This window comes from Diuraphis noxia, unplaced genomic scaffold (genome assembly GCF_037042655.1).
Source record: "Diuraphis noxia isolate RWA-SAM2 unplaced genomic scaffold, SU_Dnox_SAM2 contig0004, whole genome shotgun sequence".
Lineage (NCBI taxonomy): Eukaryota > Metazoa > Arthropoda > Insecta > Hemiptera > Aphididae > Diuraphis > Diuraphis noxia.
Genome location: NW_028301714.1, coordinates 71,177,090 through 71,201,374, shown reverse-complemented (window position 1 = coordinate 71,201,374; position 24,285 = coordinate 71,177,090). Strand labels below are relative to the sequence as shown.

Sequence of the window (24,285 nt, the reverse complement as noted above, 5' to 3'; positions counted from 1 at the left end):
TACGAGCTCTACACATCCTTATACTATTTTAAACCTCTAAAATCGTTTGTATATTAATACTTGACCTCGAAAATTGCAAGTTTAAAACTAAAAGGCATTATTATTAATATAGTTTATAAACGCAAATACACATATATTATTTTGTCCCCGAGAGGATTACCTACCTATATGACTCTGCTAGTGACATATTTGTGACGCATATTTGAACTTTGTCGTTGTTTTTATACTTGTCGCAATAACTTAATTACGATGTATAAATTATTTATTTGAACATCGAAACGACTGCACAAACTTTTAACTTTTTAATTTCATGAATAACCCAGGTTTTTAAGCAGATCATTAAAGGAATTAATTTTTAAGTTCTTCAAACATATTGTATTTGTATAAATAATAGTATTAATAAAATTGATTTAACCTGGCTTTTATATTTTACAATTAATTTTATTTTTTATTGGCCGTAGAATAATATAACAAAACATTTTGTAAATAACTTCTGATGTTTTTAGCATTTTAAAAACAATAAATTTCCATCAATTAACTCCTTCCTCTGTACGAATATTTTTACCCAAGGCTTAATTGTTCGATAAAAAATTAAAAAAACAAAACTCGAGATGCAATACCGGAAATCAAACTTTGTTTACTAATTTATTTTTAATTTTCATCCATCGATCTGACAATTACTGCTGATCTATGGTAATATTTGTTTAATACTATAATGAAGGTTTGAGATTTATAGAAAGTATTAGTTTTCAATAAGACAAGAATTATCGTTAAATAATAATGTCAAATAAAACCATCGGTATACCATTTACCGTACTTTTTACCATGGTGAAATAATTGGTTCTTGTTACCAGTCAGTGATGTATAAATCTGCTTATTCCTGTGAGTTTTTGGGAGTAAAAAAATTACTAGAAATTTCCGGTTTTTATTTATTACCTTTTACATAATACAAGCCAGTCCATATTTTTTTAATTAATTAATTAAATTTCCTGAGAGAATCCGCAGAAAATTGTTAAAAAATTATATATTGAATAGCTCATGTTTGTCATTTGAGATTTGACCGATACCAACTAGCCTAAACTTATATTAAATGTTTTCAGGAAAGTATATGCTTTAGTAATGAGACTATAAATATACCAGAAAATCTACGTAATATCCAAAATGTACACGAAATATTAGATTCATTTGAAATCAAAACTTTTCTAACCTCCCTTATGGTACATTATCATAATATTTTGTCATGTGACAAAAAATCTAAATACTTTAAGTGGTACTCTAAAGACTATATAATATATTATAAGTAAATGGTATATTTAAGTATTTTTTTTATCAAAATAATACTTAAGAAAATTGTATTTACAATACACGTCTTAAACAACAGCAAATATATTTTGTAAATGTTTTACTAAATAACAAAGAATGCGTCCTGTGAAAAATGTTTTATAACATTAAAGACCTAATTTTTTTAATTAAACTTATGTTTTCGTCCAATTAAATATAATTTGCTGATTTTGAATCTTCTGTTAGTTTTGACATATTAAAAATTAGCAAAATATAACTATGTCAAATTAAATTTAGTGCTGGGAAAATATTATCATAATTAAATAGAAATGCTTATATTTAAATAATATATTTGGATGTCTAGTATCAGCTTAACAAGGTGTTGAGAAATGTTTTGTAGGAGATTTGATATTATTCTATCATATTGTGAATAAAAAAACAAATGTATGGATTACTAAACAAATTTCATAGATCCTGAGAAAGCAATATACTCTACTTTAATGTGAACATAAATAAAATTACAAGATTAGTTCTGTAATCTAAACTGGTTCCAGGTTTGTTAAAAATTGTAACTTTTGTCATGAATGTAATTTTAGTTTTATATTATAAAGTATAATACAAATAATAATCAAAATAATATCTTATTCATCTGTTTCTTTTTTTATTTTTAATTACAAAGTATAAATTAAATAATAATAAATATAATATATTTTTTAATTCGTCCATTTCTTTTATATATATATAATATGTATATAATTTGTATCTACTATTGAGGTTAAAATGTATAACTAAATTTTTTTTATAAATTCTAGTCTATTAATTTTATTATAACCTTAATTAACTCTAAATGAACTGGAACATATTGGAGTCAAAAGTATGATGTATTCTTCTTGGGACAAACACACAATTTATAAACAATCACTTAGGTACTGCAACTGAATGGTTGGGAGTTTTTTTTTTTTTTGTTTTGCTTTTTGCAATCAACTACATACGTTTACATGTAAAACATAATTACAACACAGATGGTTGTTTTTTTTTCAACTCGATTCGACCAAACACTTTTTTCCTTTCATCAATATTGGATACATTTCAATAAAAATAAATAAATAAATATTATGGTTTTTTAATAGGGATATGAAATATATTTATAAATCCATAACCATATATTATATTATAATATCATATATTTTTATAACACATATAAATAATGTATTCCATCATATAATACGCTTTCTGGCGTTTGGAAAAATATCGAACATTTATGTCAAGTAGTAATGTACGAGTATAATTAAGATGTTATACGGATGATTTAAAGGGAATATGAAATGTGCTAATTAAAATTAAATTGAAACAACTTGAATAAGATGTATTAAATGAAAAATATACCTAAAACTGTTATTAAATCATCCAAAAATATATAAATCTATAACATTTTTGTGAACGATATAAAAAAAAATTATTAAGAGGTAATACTCGTTTCAAAATAAATCAAAGGTTTTTTTTTTGGTACACAAGGCTCGAAATTTCAAGAAATAATTCGTACTTTTTATGAAAGAAAAAGTTGACTTCTTGAAAAAATTTTAAATGCCAATATTTCAATATTTATGAACAATTATGCTCGATTTCAATCGTTAAAGTAATTTTATTATTACAGTAAAATTATACTTAAATTAAATATTTGATAAAATAGAAATATTTTATACTTTTATTTTTTTTATAAGTATAGATTTAGACATTAATAACAGTGAGATATCAATTGAATTTACTTTCTATAAACAACTTGTAAATCTAATCATAGTACATAATGAACTTAAATATTGATAAGATTTATCTGATGCATGAATATTGTTAATATGGAAATTATAATATATTATATTAACGTTTATTGGGCACGCCAAATATTTTTAATTTGCAACACTATCTGTAGTGCTTAAAACAAAACAAGTAGATCCATATAATATAATATAAAACATTAAATTAAAAAAATATAATTTATGCATTCGCCTAAAATTATTTTTACTCTATAGGTACTATCTCATATATATTGTTCACTAAATACTATCCCAAATTTTAAGTCCTTTTCATAACTACTTCTGAAGTGATTTGATATTCGAACAAATCCGTAGAAACTACGTCTATCAATTGAATTTTGGTAACTATTATTGTTGTCTGTTTTAATTTATTTTAGTGATCTACATGTTTTTCAACAAGTCTTCCTCCCTAAAATGACTTATACAAATAATACGTTTTGGTGTAGAGGAAAATATCATAATCATTATACTTTTGTTAGATTGATTTAAAAATTTGTAAGTCAAGTATCTTATTGAACACATTATATAATAATTTAATTGATGATTACATATTAAAATGATACCTTAAAATATGAGAAATTCATAACAATATATTAGGTACATATTTTGTAATGGATATGATTATAAATTGGATTTGTGGAGCAAAACCTTTCGCAGTTGTCCTTAAGATTATACTTTTTTCAGGAATTTCAGCTGTTATAAATGTTGAGTAATTTAAGGGAGGAACGAAAAAAATCAGTCTTAATCTGTTTCTGCATTCAACGTGTAGTGCCTATTTTTAGTTCAAAAGTGATTAACGATCTTTCGTATCCTTTAGTTAATGATCCGCAGATCTCAGTACCTTATATGTGTCACTATCATTCGAAAACAGCTGTGATATAAGAAATAAATTTGACATTTGGGATAAAAATAATTTATTTGAATTTTAATAGTTTCATTAAACTGTAACATAGCACTTGTTACCACTCAAGATTCTCTCATTAATTTTCACTATATACACTGACTTCCGGGTATCTCAATTTTAAACTAAAAGTTTAAAATCGAATTCACTTCGTTTAGTTTAAAGTATATATTTTTCATAACATTTTATTTTTAAATTATTAGAAAGAGTAAAAAAGGCAGTTGGTTTTTAAATTATGTGTTATTTTCAAGAAAAAAAAAACACTTTTTTGTGTTCTGAAAGTTTTGTACAACTCTACTTCTATCGATTTTAAAGTGGACATAGATATAGTCGAGTGGTATGTTAGAATTGCCAAGTAGTTTCAAAAAGATTGCCAAACAAATATCTAAGGTTCGGTAATTTTTTTTTATTGGAAACATTTTCTTTCACGTTTAAATTTGTCGAAAAACTTTTAAGATACCTATCTAAAAGACATACGAATTTCCAAATAAACTAGAAATAAAAGCTTAAAAAAAATTAGTTTGTAATATCAATATATCTATAATTATTATTTAGTTTCAAATTAAATTTATTCTACTGTAAAAACAAAAAAATAAATAATAAATGATAATAAAACCACATATACGTAACATTGTTTAATGTTTATGCAATAATATATTTTATGTTGATTACTATGAGGTTTATCTTCTTTATATTCTACGTTGAATCTGTCAACATACATTTTGACAGCATAAAATAAAATGTTCTGTATATTACAGTAATATTATGATTATATTATTATATACCAAAACTCTATTTACAAGATGTATTGTGTTGCACTGAAAAACAATAAATATTGTTGAACTTGAGCTGCTAATGCTGTGTACATTAAAATTTCATGCTGTAAAATATGATTGATGAACGTTTATAGATATTTTTAAGCAAATTAAAATCATACCATGCGTCCAGCTTACACTATTATTTTTATGTCAATAGAAAGTCATAGTCATTGAATGACGTCGGTTACTCTTATATTATCGAAAGAAAATAAAACTTTTAAATAGAATAAATTAGTTGTAGATAATTTGAGTCATGGTGATAGAATTTAATTTTTATCCCTGAATATTTATTAAAAATAAACAATAAATTATTTTATACTATGGTACGGATACCAATAATTTTAATACACCTAACGGATAGTAATATTGAGTAACATGTTTGCTGAATACTAGGCGTTTTAAAATAATGCTCTGTTTGTTTACCATTGACACTATATGTTCCATTGACCATTAGACTCTAAAAGGTTTTTATAAAATATTATAGGTTTTAATAAAAATAATAAAATATTGACATTATATTAAATACCTGCACGACCAAAATATATGACACTATAATATGTTCAACGTATATTTATTATAAATAACCAATGCTTTTACTCTTGCAAATGGTTTTATTTAAAAATAAAAAGATATTATAATGTTATATATTAAAATAAAAATATTAATTTTCAGTGAATTATTTGTATTACAAATAATTTTCGACATGTCCTACACTTGAGTAAATCACCTATAATTTTTTTATTCTTCTAAAACAAACTTTTTTTCGTATCCAACCTAACCTGTAGTAATGACATCTATATGATGTTTCATGATGGACGTTTCCTATTTATGCAATACTATGTATTAGTGTCGTTATGAAAATATATATGTATACGTTTCGTTGATTTTTGGGTATAAGTGACGAACGGAAATTCCAAAAAATACGCTCTACATTGAAACATTGTAATGCTATTAACAAAACTATTGGTTTTGATCCAAAATATATTATGTAGGTAGACAAAATTATGAAATTTAATTAAGGAAGAATTAATTCAATAGTATATATAATAAAATTAAAATATAAATTCAATAATAGATCTAAATAAATAGTTTAAAAATAATATATAATCAGATTAATCATTTAATATGATTATTAATTATAAATATTAACAATTATAACTAAATGCTCCACTCTTTCCATCTGGAAATACAACTTATTTATTGAATTTCCGTCGTATATAATATATTAAAAGTGAATTTAAAAATAAATATTTTTAGACAAATGTAGCAAATCAATATTATGAACTGTCCATTTGTTATTTCTCTTTTAAAATATATACAAATTCTACTCCATGTTTTAGTTAGTGATTTAATACATAAATTATAAATAAATAATAAAAATAATAATGTGTTTAATTTTTACAAATAAAATAAATAATATCTTCAATGTTCGAAATGTATTATTATATATTCATGTGTTTTGAAACAAATACGGTATACTTATCTATAATAAAATAAAATGTAAAATATAAATTATAAAACACTTTGGTATTTTTTTGTAGAGTAAATTTTAACGATTTATACGTTTGTCATTTAATTTGTATTTCTTTTCAGATGACGTGTTTTATCATTTATGAGAGTCAATTCATCAACCAATATTTTGCCTAAACAATCTGCTGTAAGTCTAAAATTTTGATAAATAATTATATGAATATTTTTATAAACTTTGCTTGATTTTCTGAATTAATTATTAAGATAGATTGTCAACTCGACGTACACCACGCATTTTTTTTTTTTGTTAAAATCAATACGACACAACACTTTCCGTAATTCGTTTTTAATTTAATAATCCTTTCGTATTTGGAGATGATGCATTATTTCAAACAATTCGGTAGAGCATCATTTTTATGTTTCCATTTTACGTATTAATAACGTGAAACAAAATTATTAGTCGATTGGGGATCGGTCGTGGTTCACATAATCACACAATTCTATGAACAGTTATCAAAGGGTGCCTAGGTGGACTTTAAAATTGGCTAAAAACTCGTTCAATAACGATTTGTGTTAATAATAATAAATACTAGGTACTTACAATGCCTACGTCTACAAAAGATAATTCATCGAGAATTTTATCCCTATTACTGATTAGTCATTACGATAGTTGTAACTTGTAATTAAATATTAAATTCGAAATTCAAAAGTAGTGTGCTAAACACTTATGGTGAATGCACTTTTCGCGATAGACCACAATAGCATTAAACGATATCAATATTGTTGATAATAAAAATGTAACGGTCTTACATGAAAATGATTGACATTACGTTTTCATTGTTATACAAAAAAATTTTGAAATAATGAAAAAATGTACTGTCAATTTCGTGATTTTATTATTTACACACATGGAAATGTTTTCTTTTAAATATAAATATGACAATAAATTGAAGTTTTTATTTAAAAAAAATCGGTATATATAAAATGATAATATTTTCGTATAGTGACAACAAATATCAAATATAGGTTTTAAATCAACATAATATTGCAGTTTATACTTTTGTTTTATATTAAATATTGTGTAGTTTACGTTTGAAAATGTTTATTTTAATAATATTGCTTTTATTTTATGTTCATTTTTAAACTGATCATATTAAAATATACCTAAATTACTCATTATTTAGGATGGGAAAAATATAAATAGTTATAACATTATTTTCCATACTGGGTTTTGATAATATCCGCTCCTTTTTCAGCCATCATCATTGTAGCGGCATTAGTATTGCAAGATACTAATAATGGCATTGCAGAACTGTCAATCACTCTAAGTCTGTCAACACCAATGACTTTTAAGCAGGGGTCGACCACCGAGGTCTTATCGTCGATTGCACCCATCTTGTTGGTACCAACCGAATGGAAAATCGAGGTGGCCAGATTTTTAATACCACATTTCCAGTAGTCTTTTGTGCCCCACTTGCAATTCGTATCGCAATTCGGGAACGCAATCTCCTCAAAAGCGTATCCTGCATCAATCATTGGTTTCTTTTTACACATTTCAACCACAAACTCAATACCCTTCACCATCGTATCGATTTCTTCCTCACCCGACAAATAATTTGTGACTATTTTCGGGGGCTCTAGAGGATCCTTCGATCTCAATAAAATATACCCAGGTTTAGTTATGATGTTACAAATCGGTATCATCAATATTATATCACTTCGTATGTTCAACTCGTTGTATATGTTTGCCATCTCGTCAGAAAATCCAAACATGTTCTTAAACGTGTTCATTTGTTTTGTTGTATTGAACGAGTATCTAATTTTCATGATTTCGATGTCAGGGTTTCCGTTCGCACGTTTGGTATCGACAAAACTAATAAGTCCCGTTAGCCCCATTGTGCTAATACCTTTGGGAATCAAATCAAACGTTTCCTGTCTAAGCTTTTGACTTTCCGACATAATATCTTCAATTGGTCTATCCTTACGGTCACTAAGGACTAGCCCAAAATAGGCGACGTGGTCCTGATAGTTCTTTCCGACAGGAAGATCAGCCACTAAGTCAACTCCCATCTCTTTCAAGTGATCTGCTGGTCCAATTCCAGATACCATTAATATTTGAGGACTCATCACCACACCGGCAGACACTATAACTTCAAGCGTACAGTTGACGGTTTTGAACTCCCCTGATTTCGTTACAAACTCTACACCAACCGCACATTTGTTCTCAATCAGAATTCTGGTGACTCGGATGTATTTGGCTACGAATAAATTTGGTCGTTGACTATTGGGAATTAAAAAGGCTTTCAATGTACTGCACCGCAGTCCATCCCGAGTTATGCTGTCCGACATTGCGTATCCAACTGAACGTTCTATTTTGTTCAAATCTTTCACGTTGGTCAAGCCCATCAAATCTGCAGCTTGTGATATTGTTTGTATTGCAGGATCCGGAGATTGAAAAGGACTCACAGTGAGAGGCCCGCTATTTCCATGAATCTTTGCATCGTAACGAGCAGAGTCGGTAAAATTTTCAGATTTTATGAAGTATGGTAAAACGGAATTAAAACCCCAGCCAGTGCATCCATTTTTTTCCCATTCATCAAAATCGAACTTTGTTCCACGAATTTGCAACATCACGTTCATGGATGAACTTCCGCCCAACATACGTCCCCTGGGCACGTGGCACCTTTCTCCGTCTAAACCTTTGAACAAATTATCTTCTTGCTCAGTTAAAAACTTCCAATCGTACTCTGTATTCAATGCCAAACTCCATTTGAGTGGAATTTCCGATGATTCTGGAGGATCTCCACCTGCTTCCAATAATAAGATATTCCAATCTTTCACTTCACTTAAGCGAGCAGCAATTATCGATCCAGCACTACCAGCGCCAACAACTATAAAATGAATTTTTTTTTCGAATTCTCCTGACAATAGGGTAGAAGTGTAATCATTCGGATATTCGATTGAGTCAATTTTTAGAAATATCTAAGTGAACCAAATAATATCATTAAAAAAAAAAGATTTGGACAACTAAAATTTAAGTCAATATACTTACTATACTGAATAAGAAAAATAATATTTTTAGAATCATTGTCGTTTTGTTCAACACAAGTTGTAGGAATTAAAATTTGTTATGTAAAATCGTTATAATATCATAGACAAACGCACTTGGTGTGCTAAATATACGTAATGATCTGGTGAGGTAAATATTTTTTTTTTATACCAATCAATCTAGCGATTTGTACTAGGTGTTGATATATATCTGACTAGGTACACATTATGTGTTACATCTGTGTAAACTAAATGAGGTTGTGTTGCGCTGAAATATTTTAATGTTAAATTAGATTTCATGCTTTTAAAGTGCAATTCTGAAACAAATTTATTTAAATTATAATTTTTTATATATTAAATAAGATATGCTATCAACGATTCAATTGCAATTTTTACAATAAATAGTTTTTATTTTGATAACTTTTTTTCCAGGTGCACAAAAGATATGTTACAGCGTGTGCGAGATTCCAGTTTATCATAAAGTTTTGGCATAAGAAATTGGAAGGTAAGTCAAAAACTTATACAAATTATTAAAAACAAAAAACATTAGAAGGTAAATTTACGTTCATATTTCACGTTGTTGTTTTTAAAGGTAAATAAACTTTTAACACGTTTGGTGCTACATGCATTCATATGTCATATCCAAAATGATACAAAAAACGTTTCATAACTAACCCATATTATTATATTAATCTATTATTTTCTCGAGTGGACCCTTGAACTCTTGGCAATGTTTCATTATCATGGTAAATGAGATAAAAAATAATAGTAAATTCTTATATAATATTATAAATAATATTGTATTATTGCATAGAATCGTATATTATCATAAAATTAAATATAAAAATATCGTGTAAACCTATATGGATTCTGACATACACTATTTTTATAAATCCAACAACTCGTGATTTTACAATAAAATGCTTCGTTTACTTTTTGTCAACTTATGGTCTGTTAACATTTTTTAAAGAGATATCTTTTAAATGTTGACTTAATTTATTGACTGTAATTTGTATTTATGATTCTATTGATATAAGATAGGTACTACACAGTTAGATAAATTTCTTGTTTAAATCAAACATGATGACAAGAAATAATTTTAAATCACTCCACACAACCATGGTTAAGAGTTAGGAGAAACGAGTGGAAAATAATAGCACACCAACAACTACAGGTCCACGATGTATACGTGTGGTGCACACAGCACATTTTCTATTATTGAGTCATTCATATATTATAATTATTTTTGCATCGTTCTGATAGTAATCAGACATCTTGTGTTTCGTACTTATCGTACTTATTTTATTATGACACGTGTCGCACAGTATGGCGTGTGAAATATAAAATACGGTATTATAATTATGGAGATAAAAATAATAATATTGTTGGGAACAGTCTCCTTCAGGCGCCGTACTTATTATAATATGGTAGACTAACTTACTAGCTATATTTTATAATAAACCATGACATCCAAGTATCATATACCAATAATTTTATTATTCGTGTACCTATCGTGGCGAACGGAATACGATACGACTTCACTGCTCGTATAGACAAATCTCGTCGTGGCCCGTTCGGTGTAACAATATTATGATCATGCCATCCGCCGAATAGGTAACGTACCTAACGTAGAAACTCTAATTATTATTATTCAACATATGCATTTATTGCAATAAATCTAACGTAATTTTTTTTTTTTTGCTGCATAAATGTTTTATTTGTAAATGGTTGGCGAGAACCAATGAAACAGTTTTATTTTTATTTTTAAGGATTTATGATTATAATAAACAAATTATTAACTTTGTATACAATATTTTCAATTATCATTTCGGATTAAAAAATAAATAAATAAGCGAAGAACTTGATTAATGCAATGTCAGTTAAAATAAATCACCCTCGGTATCAATAATTGTAACATAGCATGTTCGTCAGTTCCTCTCTGTTGGTTCATTGAACGGTATCAGTAAGTGTATTTTTCTTATAATTCCATGGGAATGAATTATACTTGTACGGGCCGGGAGCGTAAGATAATAATACGCGCGCCCGGTTACCCAACTACTTCGTAGCGCACGCACACACCGACCGACCTGTGTAAATGTGTATACGTGTATATAGCGACTCAAGGGAAGTGGACGGGGTCGCCGAGCAAGACCAGAGAGTGCTAGTGTGTGGTGGTGTGTGTAGATGTGTATATTTGTGTGTGTGTGTTCTTAACTGATAAAGGAGATAGGTAACTCTAAGTAAAAATGGTAACTCAATTTAAATGCTGATAAATATATAATAAACAGTAATAATGATACTACGGCCCTTTTGGCCCAACAGGTAAAAATATAATATTATGCTGCTATGTGAGCTTGTATAATTGACAAATATAAATATATAATACGTAGCCCTCCTGGCCCAACAAGATATAATATACGCTGCTATGTGAGCTTGTATAGACAATAAATATAAATATATAAATTACGGTCCCTCTGGCCGGTAAAAATAATAATATTATAATAGTGTAAATAAATAACAATAATAGTAAAAACTCACAATTTGTGGAGCGCAGTCTGGCCAGCTGGTCCTAGCTATACGGAAAAGTTCACACTCACACATACAAAATAGAAAAATATAACAATAATAATAATAATTCACGACATACACACTATGCCAGAACAATACCAAAAATAATAATATGTGGCGATTAGCGCCGCACAAAAATTAGTAATAGGTGGCGATTCGCGCCCGTACAAAATGTAATAAAAAAGTGGCAATTCGCGCCCACACCAGAATAAAATATAATAATATTAAATAAATCAATGTGGCGATTCGCGCCAACAAGACACAATATAGTACTTGGCAATTCGTGCCAATGAACAAAAACTATATAATAATTAAAAAAGCGGTGATTTGCGCACGTAATATGCGTGTATTTCTCGTTTACTCCGAAAACTGGACTGGTTTGGTTGGGCGGCCGTGCTAAGTATATTCGCTTAACAGCGGCGGGCGATCGCACGTAATCTACATATTATATAATAATTCACAGTTGATACGGACAATTAAAACAGAAATAAAAACAATAATACAAAATATAAATATATAGGTACAAACAGGTAACAGATATGTGATGTGGGTGTGTGTGTGTGGTGAGCCGGTCGGTGGCTATATAGTGTTATATGGCGTCGACAATACTTTATCCATCGAGTAATTACAATATGATTTTGTATTTATTTAATTTAATTTGATTAGTAAATTACTTTTTAAATATTATTTAAAATTACAGTGCATTAAAATATATTTAATTCTTGAAATTATGACTGTGGAAGAGTATTCAATGAGTCATTAGCTTGAGTTATTATTCATTAGAATTTAAATTTAAAAATATTAATTTGTGTTTAATTTTCGTAAAAATTAAATTAATTTAAAGTTCACTTAACAACAAATTCAAAATAGATATATAATAGGTAATACAGCATTTTTTTACACCATTGAGTATATTTTTTGTAAGATATAATGATATTGCATTGAAGTATAATGGATCTAAATGATCATTTTTTTTTCTACCTTACACATAAGACATAAGTTCACGCTTATATTAACACATATTATTTTTAACATCTAGTGTTTTTAGAATCATTTTATGTGAAAAATGTAGTATTTCAAAGTTACCAGAAAAATATAACTTATACATTTATAAAGTTAGAATTTCTTAAATAATAGTACAATAGTTGACATTCATAGTATGATCTACAGATTAAGTTAATTCGTAATAAGTAAGTACTTACTTAGTATTTATTTTTCTCCCACATAAAAATTTTAATCTTTTTTTGTCACAATTACTGCCTAGTTAAACATTTTACAGTACCGGTTTTAACATTTTGTTTACAATAATTATTGTATAGCTACAAAATAATCTGGAACAGTTTATAACTGTGTGTCTATACACCGGACAAATTGGGAAGGAATCGATTTGTGGCAATCGAAAAATAACTCGTTAGTGCTTGCACCCATAGGTATATTTATTTGATCAAAGACACTCCGCTGATGTTGTTACAGGTCGTACGGCGGCAAGAAGTATCAAACGATAAACCGATATGCACCGGATATTTGTCCAAAAGTTGAAATATTCACTGAAGATTCCAAACTTACTGTACGTCACATACTTTGAATTCTTACAAATTGTTTGACAGTAAATAATTGTTAAATAGTTTCATTGGATGACAGACTGCTGCGTTTCGTATAGATACGTACGCTGCAATGTGTTCTACGTGGTTGTGTTCATAGCATCCGACCCCCTTTCACCAATTAAGTTAAATTTTGTATTTTTGTAGAACAAACGACGATGCATCGTGGTTCGATCGTAAATAATTTTAAATGTTTGCTAATAACATTATATGTAGGTAATACAAACAGGATAGTAATAATATTATATTATAGTACCTACCTCCACATGCAGAGTTACTAGATAAAAAAAACCAACTCATTCTAGTTTTCTTATCAGCATAATTACTACGATTATAATAATAGTGATTATGATAATTTATTTTTAAAAACGACAAAGACTTTGTGGCAATCACAGTAACGCGGAGATAACACGCTATTCGAATGTTAATTCTTGATAAAAAGAAGCGTATTTAAACGAATTACGCCGAGACGAAAAAAAAAGAAAGATACAAACGATTTAAACTAATTTTAAAAACAAATGTAAATCATCTTAAAAAAATTATAGTATGATGATTATAATAGTTAATAATATGTTTTATGGTACTACGAAAACAATTTTTTTTTACAAATCCGTCACGAATATGTCCTGTCACTCCTGTATACCTTATTAATTAATATTCCATAGACATTAATGTTTTGTCACAAAATTTTGGAAATCTGGTGAATCTGTTTAATCCAATGATTATTCTTTAAATCAAAAACAAAATATTTAATATTTAATTAAATACATTATAATATAGAGCAGAAATTATAACAGTTTTATTACATACTTAGGTACAATAATTTGTCTTGGTTCACAATTATTTTGAATATCATGACTTATATTCCATGTCTTCGTAATATTTATTTAATTCTATACTTATTACTTAACTTTCACATGATACATTAAAACATTTAATTTCCACTGTAATAATAATATTTAACTGTTATTATAACAAGTGCAATTTAAATTTAAAATATAAATTATAATAAGGTAAACAAAAAAATTTAAAACCTAAAAAACATCGTTTATATAGCCTACATAAAATTTTACGAAAATGTACATCACAAATAATTTGGGTTGAAAATAATTGTTAATTTTAAAATTTAGCATTCTTTGATATACAACTTTTGATGTCTCCTATAGACATCAATTTTGTATACCTATTACTTATTCTGGTGGTAAAAACACGATATAGGTACTTAAATCTAAAATATTTTATACATATATATATATATATATATATGACTTCTATCGACAATGGATATAATATAAAACATATTTAATTCTCAATAATATATTTAAGTTCGAGTTTATATTTTGGAATAAAATAAAAACAATTTAATAAAATGAAATAATGTTTGTTCGTTGAATATACATATAATAACATAATAAACATAATAAATTATAGTTTAACGATGGAAACCAAAATAAAAATTATTTATGATTCAGAGTTTAATAATACATATTTAACAATTACACTCGTAATATTTCACATGGTTTTTTTGTCGTTTATCGTCCATATATTAAACACCACATGTGAAACAATGAAGATTCGTTCAAATGTTACACTCTTTTATCTTACATATAGTTATATATTAATAATATATAACTATACGTATAACAAAATATATAGATATAATATTATAATATACAGAGTGTTTTTTAAGGAAAATACCAGTATTTACTTTTGATGCGTCAATAAAAATAATCGATAAAAATTATACAAGTTAAATGACTACTAAATCTAATATTATATACTTCCTAGCTAAATTACCCGTCGTTGCCGGGTTTATAAATTGTTGTTATCTGGTAAAACTGTGTAATTTTCTTTTTATGAAAATGTCATATAATCATTCTTAGGGGTCTAACCAATCACCTTAGGGGTTGAATTTCCAAAAATACTTTCTTAAAGCACTGTGAAATTATAATATTAATCCTCCTGAAAATTTCAAGCAGATCTGCCCTATGGTTTGGGCTATATGGTGATTCCTCCGGAGAACAAATCTTTTATTATATATATATATAATAGAAGATTATTATAGTATAATAAAAATTAAAAATATAGGTAGTGTAATATGTATTTGTAAATCCATTTTTAAGGATTATTATCCTATGATTCATTTTTTTTTTTTTTGATTACTCAGACAGTACTCATTATAATTTTAATTTAGATACATTAACATTTTCAAAAAAAAAATCATTTTCTAAATAATTTACAGTAAAAAAGTGGATTGTATTTTTAGTAAAAAAAAAAATATCAGAAGTTTGAAAAAATGTATGGTCTTTGGTTATAATTGAAAGGAATTCTAGGAATTGGAATTTGAATAAATTTAGAATTAAAGAGAACAATTTATTGGGTTGAGAATGCTAAAAAATCACCCTATATATTATTTGTTAAATCACAATGCATATACAGTTGCGATCACTGTGTAATATTGTTTTCGATACGGGAGATTTTTTTTTGTTATTATTTGCACATGTCTAGCTAACAGTTATGATAGTATGTGAATTTGCACAAACATACGACAGTTATTATTGTTATTCAAATGCATCAAATGCAAGCAACTGAAATATAACATTGCAATATTATAGACAAATATTATATTAACATTGGTATCGATCTGCTGAAATTGTGCGGTCGCGTTAGTTAGTGCGTGCACATTAGAAAAGCACAAACATATATAGATAATATTATTATTAGTATTATTATTATTTACGCGATAAACACTCGGATATATTATAACGTTTAAACCTGACCTGTGGGTATTATGAAATGAAGTAGAAGTGCCTTTAGGTCATAATATTTATAGTTATAATGTACACATTTAACGATGATCGTGCGTGTATTAGTAATCACAGTTATAGGTATAGTGCATATTAATCACTGACACCTTCGACTGATGTAAACGGAGCGTATGGGTCGAGGAAATAGAACAGAATAATAACACTTTTGTACAGTGACGACTGACGAGTGATGAGTCGTAGCCACGTGTGAAAAAATTCGATATAATAATGTCATCACTAACACAAAACCAAACAATATAGCTGTAGTGATGATTCATAATAATGATGATAATAATAATAATAAAATATTGTGATTAAACCAGTCGTAATACCGCAGATAAGTTCGTATGATATTATTATTATATTTGATCGAATGAATCTGAAAATGTTTAGGAAAATTACTAAAAAAATGCAAACTTGCCCGTTCTGTAGTTTAATATTATATAATAGCAATAAGATACAAGGAGTGCGTTACCAGAAACAGTGAATTATTCGTGCTCTTGAAAACTTCACGGATGGTATAATATAATAATGATAGTAATAATAATTGGATACTGGTGTGACACTGTGGCTAACCGCAGTCTTTAACGTGTTTTGAGGTCAAGGCGTCGCTATATTCAGGATGAGTTAACATTCAGATTTGTAGTGGCAAATCTTCGCCACATACTCACGAGTTCCAAACCAACCACACCCTCCAATATATTAAAAAACAAACTGCTAACCTTCATACTAATGACTTCAGATGTTGAAGTTTCAACTCAATAACAAAAAAGTAATAATAATTAATAGTAATAAATTCTATATCTGCAATACTAGCAGGTCGTGGTAGGTGTAACGTGCGTTGACCAACTTGGATGATGTTTTCGACACGTTTATTTTTACCTCGCTTGTTCTGTACAAACTAACAAGTAAATACTATCAGTATCAGAAAAGTCCTGTATACCTATATATATAAAATGACGAAAATCGATATAATACTCACACGCATATAATATATAATATAATATTATATGTTATATCTTGTGTACCGTTTGCCCTCTCTGTATCGTGCGATAGAGGTGTTAAGAACTATACAATATACAGGAGTTTACTAGGTTTTTTTTCCCTTCCAGTAATTTGTCCATTGGTATTATTTATTTTTTTACGGGGTTTCTCTTTCCACTCCTCCTAAAACTTGTTCGAACTTTCGGTTTTCCCCACTACACCCCTCAGTGGTCGTAAATTCCGTTATTTATGTTTATTCTATCAACTTGCCGTTGTTTATTACCACCACGGAAAGTTTTTAAACTTCTCGGTACGTGCTAGCAAAGAAAGTACCCTTTGGTAAACTATAAAACGTCATGGGAGACTTTTTCCTTCTCGTTTCCTTCAGGAGGAACGAAAAATAAAATAGAAATATTGATGCGCAACACCAGATATACCAGACGAAACAAGTATCGTTTCAGTTTCGATAACTTTAAACACAATCGAATAATTTCTTTGAAAACTCTTTGGAAACCCAAACCCAAAACATAACACACACACACATATATTACATTATAAAGTCTAGAGGTTATTTTTCTCTTTGAAATCTCTATAGAGTCATTTTCATATATTATTCTATTCTTGACGGGTTATACTTTTTTCCCGCTCTTCATCCCGTATTTTTTCCTTTTAAAACAGATGTAGTTCATTTTTTTTTTTTATTCAGATGTTTTGTTTTTTTATCTAACATTATTTCAGATTTTATTTCATTTTAATTTAATTATTTCAAACCATTCTCGATGATTTACTTTTTTTTGTCATAGTAGTGACCAAATTTTTCTGAATTACAGTTGTAATTATTTCTTTTTAATACATTAGTTATATCATATATTTTGTATACAGCCATCGTATATACATAAAAAAATAATAATGAAAAGATCACAATTATTACGTTTCTTATCTCACAATCCCATTTAAACTGTTCTATACCACAGTAGTTATAGTATTAGTATATGACTTTATTGTTTCACGGTGGTATTCAAAAAACAAATAAGACATTGTTTGATAGTACTTTGAATGTCGATTAAGTAGTTCCTTTGTATTAAATACAGAGTTCTTCAGTGGGGCCTAGTTGGAAACTAGATGACGCAATCGGATGACACCACGGGAAGTTGGTGATCGCGTAAAACCACACAATTTTTTTTTGCACTTTGCTATGAATCGAAGCGATGACTGCGTGAGTCGCAATCAACTGCTTGACCACTGCACCACTCCATCCCGTTTAACTAACTGATTATATAATACCTTATATCCAGATTGTCTTATCATGTTTGTTCTCAAATGTTTTCTCAACGGGAATTAAAACTTAAATGTTTCAAAATAATATATTTGCATAAGCTGTATAGCTGTCTGTGAGTACATTTGGATTAATTAGTTTGTTTTTTTTAAGAAACATCAGGGAAATTTTTTAATATTATAAACATCAGAATTTAATAGCTGTAAGAGTGGAAATATTCTCCAGACATAATATTACAACTCACAAAATATTTGTTATAAAATAATCTCGATTATCGACGTGGTGACAAACGCGTTGAGATTGGTGACTTGCTAGAGTACATAAGCTGCAAACCGCAGGGTAACGCATCGGACTGACGACTACTGTGGTCGATCACAATGAACTCAGTATCGTTTTGGCAATAAATTCACAAAAAATAAGATTTATATATTATATATTATTATTATTATGACGGTGTAAATTAGTCGAACGTCACGTCAGCCGCATAGGATGTCACGCATTTACCTTACCACACCGACACTAGGTCAAATATTTCGTCGGAATAATTGTGTGGCGCCGTTAGTATATGTATATATATATATATATATATATATTTGTATATTATACACGCACATGCGTGGAGACGCTGTATTATATGGTCTCGTTGTCGTACACCCGTCCCATTTGGCGGCGGTATAACCAGTGGTCCTGCGGCATTCACGAAATGTCAACAATAAGTAAGCAAAGTAAACATATGCACGTGGAAGCCTTTACCCCCCCCCCCACACTCATACAGCCGCCGAAATCAATGTCAAACCCAGAGATGATGGGCGCTTTATACTCGCCCGCACTATATATGACGTATAATAATAAACGCGCGACAAAGACTTACTGGTAGCGACTTCTACAAATTCAACAACCCTTCATTTACTTCCTTATTTTGTAATAAGATCGCATACTTTACCTATACGTATGATTGTAACTTATAAGTAGATCATATTATGAACTATGAAATCCTACATGGTTCAGTATTGTTTACATGTTTACTGTTTAGAGAATGACCCGCGGTGTAATAGTCTTACAATAATAAATAATGATACTTTTGTTTTAATTAATATTTAAAATTGTTTTTTATGTATTTTTAATAAATATTATAATATAATTGTATTAACACTCTCGCTACAAGTACAGTTCAGTCTTTTTTTTATACTATTAAACATTTTTTTTTTTTTTAATATTTTGAAGCTAATACTTGTCTTATTTAATATTTATAGAAATATTTTATGATAAAAATGTTTATTTAAGTCGATTAATTGATTTATCAGATCACAATATTTTCTTTAAATATCAATATTTTTTTTTAAGTACATTATTTATTCAAAATGCAATCATTTTTTTTCAAAAAATTATTTTGTAGAATTTTTAAACTCGGAGATTTTAAATTATTTAATATTCATATAATCTTCAATAATTTTTTCTTATGTTTAACTGGTGTCAATTTTTCATTTCCATTGACTCATATATATATTAACCACGAGAGTTGTGCGAAATATTATTATCTTTGAACTGTTCTAGATATATGTATACACTATACGTATAGATAGTTAATATTTAGACAAACCGTACAAAAAAAGCGCACATATGACTGAAGCATCGGCACTACAATATTAATACAATAGTCACTCGATAATTCAAACGTCGAAAATTCGAAAAACTCCATAAATCGAACTAAACGCTAAGTCCCCTGAGAAAACCTCTATAATTGAAAGAAAATTCAAGTATTCCGGACCCCTCGATAATTCGAAATGTCTGTCTGTGAGAAACACTCTACAATTTGAATTTTTTTCAAGAACCTTTATAATTTTAATTTTTAGCTTGGACCCCTGAATTTCGAATTATCGAGTGACTACTGTACAAATAAATCAATTTAAAATTTCTTAATCAAACCCATACGTATATCATTACACGAGTGTGAGTCATGGAAAACCATTAAAATGGATGGGAGCTAATCAAGTGTTTTTGAAAGAAAGGTGGAAGGTAGGACGATACTGGCCCGATACATTAGTGACTGTGTCCCACCATTACCCCACACCAGACATTTATTTACTTACTTATGTTCTAAAAAAAAAAATTATTTGCGTATTGTTTGAAAAATGTGATTATAATGATATATCATCTTTCGTAACGTAAAATTACTGACTTAATTTATTGTAAGACACACCAGGGATAACCGATAAATAATTTTTAAAGGTTATTTTTGTGGTGCATCAAAATGTAGTGTTCCAATATTTTCATCAAAATTGAAATGAGGAAAAATCAAAAAAGGCAAATTGAAATCAATAAAAACTCATTTAACCATACAACTGTAATAATTTCAATAATACATTCCTTCTTTCATTATGTTACACCCATGTCGCTCATCGCGTTTTATATACGCACACTATTATTACAATGTCTAATTATTGTAATAAGAGTCGGAATTATATTATATTTCGATCCGTCCTTTTCGTTTGGAATGGAAGTATCTTAACGACCCCATGGGGTACGCGTTCGGCTAAAAGTCGCAAAATTATTATGCGCGATTTCCACGGAAACAAAATTACAAACGGGTCAGCATAGTCGTTACCGGTATCAATGTCGGGTGCACAGATCGTATATAATACACCCTTTTCAGATTATAATATGGGCTTTTTTTTTACGCCCATCCGGTGTCACCAACGCCGGTGGTATGTGAAAAAATTGACCTCCAATACATTTATATATGCACAACGTATACACAGCCCGTCAAACTGTGCAGCACTATGCGTTTTTTTTCCTTAGTCGACTCATATGATGATCATGAAGACGGAAAATCATGCACGCAGTCCAAAGTACTCGTCACCCGCCATAGTGACAAAATAAATCTAATTTTGAAAAACAAAATTTTTATTTATTTTATTAAATTCCAAGAGATAATTTAAAACGTACGTTATCGACGAAACAGTGCACCATAATTATATTATCATTGTCGTTGCGCTACATAATGTAGAATTGTTCTTCAATAAATGTAATAATTGCGATCCAATTAATGAATATATTATTATGCGTCAAAACGAAAATGAAATTACAAAATTATACTGGCCTTAGTTACTTCAGCCAGTGTCGTTAATAATAGGGTTCAGACTCTGGTTGTAAAAAAGTTGGCCACCCCCTGGACTCCAGAGCGTACTTTTATACTCAGTCCAAGACGTTTCAGGGTCCCGAAAACTATAAAACTGCACTGTTTTATTATTGTATATCATATAGTGGATAATTGTGCCTGTGATAATTTTTGTACGCGGGCCCAAATTTTGAAGAAGGTACTGACTTCAGTATTGGTGTTATACCCATCTTATAATAATAATAATAATAATAATAATATTGGGCCTTTCGAATTGGCCCTAGGCGGTGACGGTACCTTAACGACGGAATAATATTGTTATCGAAAAATTTACTCGATATACACTATACCCTGTGTTTGTACGATTTCAAACGATTTTATTATTACCTAGCTTAATGATAATATGTAAAATATAAATTACCATAAAGTCTTTGTGTTATATTAATTACTATTATAGTCATACCGATGAGATGATTGTTAATAGAAAATTACGTACAATCGTATTAAACAATAAACAATATTGTATAATTATACCTACGTAATACAATATTGTCGTTTGAAATTTCCATAAAATATTTAAAATAAATTGAACTTTGCTAAAAACGCTTGTGAGCGATCCTTTATATCAATATATTACTAGTTTCGTGACGACGTTTCAGAAGCAATTGATAAGCGATAACCGATGTATTTATAACTATCAACAATCTATTTCTACGGCCTTGATAAATATTTCACTATCGATATTTTTTTGGTGTATAGTATCAACTAAGTAAAAAATACTAAACATCTATATCAGGACATATATACAAAATATACCAACTACTACATGTATGATTCTATCTATAGGGTGATTCTTTTATCATTGAACACTCATTATTTCAAAAATTATTAATGTTTTTGAAAATATTATTTTACATAGTTTCAAGTTGTTAAAAAACCAACGTTTTTATTAAAAAAATATATTTTTTAATATTTTTTATCCTTATAATTTTTTAAGTTTTTTACTTTTCTGAATGACAACATAGAGTATTAATTTCATATTCCAAAGCAGAATATTTTTCTAAGTATTTTGATTCATAAAAATCGAATTTAGGACAAGTAGTGTATGAATTATAAGTATTTAAAGTTTAGATTGGCAGAGTGGAGAAGTACGAGGTTACCCAGCAAAATTTTTGTCTAACTCTCCAACTAATGATTAACTACTCATCGTCCTAAATTCGATTTTTATGAATCAAAATACTTAGAAAAATATTCTGAGTGTTCAATGATAAAAGAATCACCCGGTATTTATGTCTGATGATTTTATTGATATAATATTTCAAGTGAACAATTTCTTGTCAATTATTAAAAATTCAAAACTTAAACCGTTTTCGACAATTTTATCGTTCTAAAACAATGATGTATTTTTTAAATACAATTTTATCTAACAAAATATTAAAGTAATAAGCGAAAATAGCGAGCTCCTCTTTTTCAGTCGAGTTTTATATTAAATTTCTTGAAGTTTACAGTATTCTGGTGGTATTTTTCGTTATGTATTAACCAAGGTGTTTTAAGAAATATTCTTAGAAATTGTAAGCAATAACTAAAATATAAAACCGTGATATTAAGACGAATAAAAATATATTTTAAGAGCATGAAAACCTGCACTTAATAAAAACCAGCTGCTGTACATGAATATGTAACACGTAGTTATTATCATACATTTTTTAACAATCCAAAAAACAAACTTCAGCAGCTCAAACCATTAGTTACATTACTTTTTTTACACTATATTTGTATACATTATAGAATTACATTATTACATTTTTTCTTTAAATTCTTTAAAATAATCTAATCTAGTCCACTTAAATCTAGATTTTGCTCGTGATTAAGTCCAAGTGCAGTTTCATGATTTTGGATCTATGTGATCTAATCCAATCACGAGTGAATTTTAAGTAGTCAGCGATAATGCGCACAACAGAAATATCAGTTGTTTGGCGGAGTATAATACTGTTTACTACAATACTGTCTACGGTCATACATTATAATGTAAATTTTTTCGTCGTTGAGTTGTAACATTACTGAAAGCTAAGACGGAAGAAACTTCTGGGATAATGTTTCCAGATTAGGTGGTTACGTACCTATTGTTGTGCCATATACGATATACATTACAACGGTACACTATAATAAATACCATTTAATTAGAAATAATGTATACTTGCATAATTTATGTACCATAATCTTTAAATACTAACCACCTGACTATAAACCGTTAATCAACCGTCTCATCGTGGCCTCGTAACACTCATCACTTTCATTAAACAAAACTCATTCGATAGAATATGATGTCTAACTATCGTGTGTTCAAACACATTATATTAAACCTACCTTCTGCAGTCCACTCCGTAATGATAGGTACGTTTAAACTGTTTCGATTCTTTTTTCAGAAAGTAGGGTCAATGCAGGTAAGGTTTGGCCTTTTCCGTCCCTGAATAATTGTATATTCGGACTCGAAAAAACTGCAACCAAGGTATTCACGATTATGAGTATGGCGTCATAAAAAAAAAAAAAACCCCGTACTGTACTATAAGTGGGAACTAGGACTGCAGATTCAGGTCGTCGA

At 28.5% G+C, this 24,285-nt stretch overlaps 2 protein-coding genes across 14 annotated transcripts in view; one reads left to right on the top strand and one right to left on the bottom strand.

Moving 5' to 3' along the window:
- The window catches only part of kek2 (leucine-rich repeat, immunoglobulin-like domain-containing kekkon 2 protein), a 325,751-nt gene that overhangs the window by 170,568 nt on the left and 130,898 nt on the right, over window positions 1–24,285 (top strand). For 11 of the 13 annotated variants that reach the window (XM_015517998.2, XM_089225645.1, XM_089225635.1 and 8 more), the window contains 2 exons: window positions 6,405–6,468; window positions 9,762–9,834. The gene's annotated coding sequence lies outside the window, so the exon portion shown is untranslated. Of the gene's footprint in view, window positions 1–6,404; window positions 6,469–9,761; window positions 9,835–13,370; window positions 13,465–24,285 lie in introns of all 13 variants that reach the window. The other 2 variants (XR_016191396.1, XM_089225636.1) reach the window with 1 other exon arrangement.
- On the bottom strand, window positions 7,156–9,490 carry LOC107168562 (glucose dehydrogenase [FAD, quinone]-like). Its single transcript, XM_015518024.2, has 2 exons — window positions 9,334–9,490; window positions 7,156–9,263 (listed from the first exon to the last, which is right to left on the bottom strand). The coding sequence occupies exons 1-2, from the start codon at window positions 9,367–9,369 to the stop codon at window positions 7,494–7,496; spliced, it is 1,806 nt and encodes a 601-aa protein (XP_015373510.2). The 5' UTR covers window positions 9,370–9,490; the 3' UTR covers window positions 7,156–7,493.

Bases quoted from the DNA above. Each gene is read 5' to 3' on its own strand.
- LOC107168562 (XM_015518024.2), bottom strand. From the start codon at position 9,369: ATGATTCTAAAAATATTATTTTTCTTATTCAGTATA. The intron at 9,264-9,333 runs GTAAGTATATTG...TGGTTCACTTAG, and splicing joins TATTTTTCTTATTCAGTATA to ATATTTCTAAAAATTGACTC.